This window comes from Microtus ochrogaster, unplaced genomic scaffold (assembly GCF_000317375.1).
Source record: "Microtus ochrogaster isolate Prairie Vole_2 unplaced genomic scaffold, MicOch1.0 UNK2647, whole genome shotgun sequence".
NCBI lineage: Eukaryota > Metazoa > Chordata > Mammalia > Rodentia > Cricetidae > Microtus > Microtus ochrogaster.
The window spans coordinates 1-3,210 of NW_004951745.1; the positions used below are offsets into that span (position 1 = coordinate 1).

General features: G+C 49.3%; 1 protein-coding gene across 1 annotated transcript; it reads right to left on the reverse strand.

Moving 5' to 3' along the window:
* Positions 1-4: 4 nt before the first annotated feature.
* LOC113455908 (retinol dehydrogenase 7-like) lies at positions 5-1,879 on the reverse strand (the record flags this gene model as incomplete). The annotated part of the gene is made up of 4 exons (XM_026778555.1): positions 5-192; positions 706-863; positions 1,560-1,682; positions 1,782-1,879. Coding segments are annotated over 4 exons (567 nt in total), but the record flags the coding sequence as incomplete, so codon positions are not given.
* Positions 1,880-3,210: the final 1,331 nt, after the last annotated feature.

The following is a 3,210-nucleotide window of genomic DNA, read 5'->3' on the forward strand; positions in this document are numbered from 1 at the left end:
AGCTCCAGTAGAAGAAGGCATCTGAGAGGAAGGTGGGCAGGTAGCTCATGGGGAGGTACAAGAGCTTAGCGTCCCAGCCGGCTGAGTAGCGGGTGCGAGGATGACAGGAAGTCAGTGCATGCTCCATGCAGTCTGTCACCAAAGTAAGGTCCTCCGAGCATGTTTCCACCAATGACGTCAGTGTTCGCAGGTCTGCAGAGAACAAGACGTTATTCTGGTCGCCTCCACATCCCACCACCCCCGCTCAGTGACCAACTGAAGAAAGCCTGTCTAGAACCCACGTATCCAAATCAGAAGCCACGCCAGGCCTAGCCTGTCCCGGGTGCTCAGGAGGACACAAGCAAGTCTCAAGAAAGAACCATGCACACTCAGCCCCCCCACCCCGCCCCTCCGTGTCCCAGTTCAGAGACCTTTCTGGCTGAATGGCTGGAAGATCTCACCCAACACCAGACACTAACCCAAGCTTATGGAAAGCAGTTTCATGTTTATCTGTGAGATAATGAAGGGTTCATATAAAACAGAGCCCAATGTTCTAGAAGCCAGAATGTCTTTGTGTGAGCAGAATCCCACAGGCTCCCAAGGAAAGGGGAACTAAACTTCTCCACTGTGAGAAAGACAGTCTGGATCAGGCCGTGGAGCAGTGACAGAAAGCAGAGACTCGGGACTTAGGACAAGGTTTTGTCTCAGTTCCTAAAGGTCACTCACAGGACTGCAAAAATTTGTCTCCATAGACCTCTTTGACCTCTGAGCTGGCCTGGTCCCACAGCATCTTGATAATTGACGAATGCCTGTCATTCAGAGCAGTCTTGAAGCCTCCAGGCTCTACAATAGCCACCTTCACCCCAAAATAGGAGAGCTCCCTCCTGTAAGAGAGCAGACAAATGTCAATGACTTTAGATGTTTGGAGGAAAAGAAAACACAACAACAGTAGCCTGTGGTGAGGAAAGTTCAGAAGGTTTGTGTCTGGTATGTGCATCAGTTCGGGACAAAACTTTTTGGTTTAGTGTAGGAAAATAAGGATTGCAAAGCTGAGTGAGGAGCCAACTGGTAGTCTGCCTGAAGGCCTAGCCACAGGCGCTATTGGAGGTCCTGATCACGCCTAGCATTGCAGTGAAGGGTGACCACCTGATGCTGCCTAAGGCCCTAGGATGGGTGCCATTAGAGGTCCCGGTGGTTCTTAGCCATTGAGAGCTGACCACGCAATGTCAATATATCAGAATGCAGCCCCAGGCTCTCCTCACTGCTGAGTAAAGGAGTGTGCTGTCTGCCTTTTACCTGACTTCCAAAGTCTATGCCGTTGATGCTGTGCCTCTCACCCCGCCACCATGGGAGCCAAGAGGATCCAACAAAATTTGACACCAGAACAGGTGCCAGTCATCTCCTGCTCCTCATTTGAGGCACTGGACAGCACGCCCAAGGTGGAGTGTTTTAGTGAAAAGGCCCCTCGGTGTTGGTGTTTTCAGTTCCCTCGGAGGAAAGCATTGGGACCCACATCTTTCCTTTTATTTATTTACTTACTTACTTACTTATTGTGTTGTCTGTAATGTCTGTCTGCCCACCTGGTTAGGAAGGCATATTTTTTCTGCTTTGATTTGCCCCGTGCCTCCACGTTAGCACTGTCCCCCACAGAAGGTGGAACCAAGGCTCTGCTTGTCATCTGGAGATACGGTGTGGGCTTAGAGCTGTGGCCAGAAAAACCATGGAAGGCCCCAATAGTCATGAATCATGACACAATTTTCCACTCCTGTTGGCCACTGTCTTTTCTTTTGACTGTAGCTCACCTGGTAGCTCCCTCTCCAAAATGGGTGACCTCTCCATCACCCCCACCCTTTCCATGTGTGATCTCTCTACGACATCCAATGACGGGGAGACAGACACACTAAGGAGATCACAGGCACAGTTAAGAGCTCATGTGCCACTTCCATCAGATTCCTTCCTGTTGTGGGAGGCTATGCCTCGCCCTGCGACCCTAGGATTGAGATGCCTCAGTGTCCACCTGGCCCTGATGGCAGACTTTCTTGTCCATCTGGGACAAATGCCATTAGCCAGCCCTGGATTCCCACTCCCTTAGAACTCTCTCTTACCCAGAAACTAATGAGTCAGGCCCGGACTCATTTTACTTCAAAAAGATTCTCACTCAGTGGGCAATGCAACTACAGACTTACTTAGATAGGTGCAGTCCCCTCAAGGCTGTGCCAGAGCCGGCCCCCTTTCGTAGCTGGAAAACAGCTTACGATGGTCAGGCAGGAGCTCAAACATGGACAAATCTTACAATTAATGTTCCATTGACCCTTGAACTGATCACTGGTGAGGTAACTCTGTCTGTCCTGTTCATCGGGCACAGATTGGCCATCAAGTCTACTCCCAACAGATTTCTGATGTGGCCTTCAAGGCTCTCAAGGCATGTACCATGCGGGACCATTCTGCTTACTTCTGCAATCTTATTCAACAGACACATGAAATTGTTTTATTAAATCAGAAAAGGGCAGAGGTTATAGCTTTGAACTCTTCATTTTTTGAAAAAGTTCGGTATAATATAAAAAGGCCGTTTGATCCCTCCTGGGTGCTCACACAGGCCTTAATTGGCAGGGTGACACTGCTAATCCTTATTCTTTTAAAATGTTTCCTGCAGCATATTCAAGAGTAGTGGCAACGCTTCAGGTGTTAATGGCTCTCAGGCACCCTTTTCTCAGTCCTCTGCGGAGGTTATTATGCATGGCTGGTTCTCTAAAATCCAAAAGGCTGCAGCCTTGTCTTCCCATCCTGGAAGCTTTCCAAGAATGAATGCCCTTTGAGGAATGGAGGTCAATGAAGGATTACAGCTTGTTAGCAGGCCAGTCTAAGACAGGCAAGGCAAAGTTCAGTTGCTGAGCCCTCCTGAGGCAGGATCAACAAGGCCTGAGCAAAGAACTCTGGCGCCCGCGGAGTGACCATGTAATTAAAAAAAAAAAAGGTAGATACATAAAAAGTAAAGGTATCCAAGGCTGAGAGATGAGGCAATCTGGAGTCTGCCTGAGAGTCTAGCACAGGCACTGTGAGAAGTCCTGTTTGTGCCTGACCAATGGGTGGACCAAGTGATGCTTCCTGGGGGCCTAGCAAAGGGTGCTGTCTGTAGAGCCTAGAGACAGACATTGGGGTTCAAGCTGAAGATCAGCAAAGCAGCCAAGCCACTAGAGAGTTCTTACCTCTACCAAGGCTCAGACCATCAAA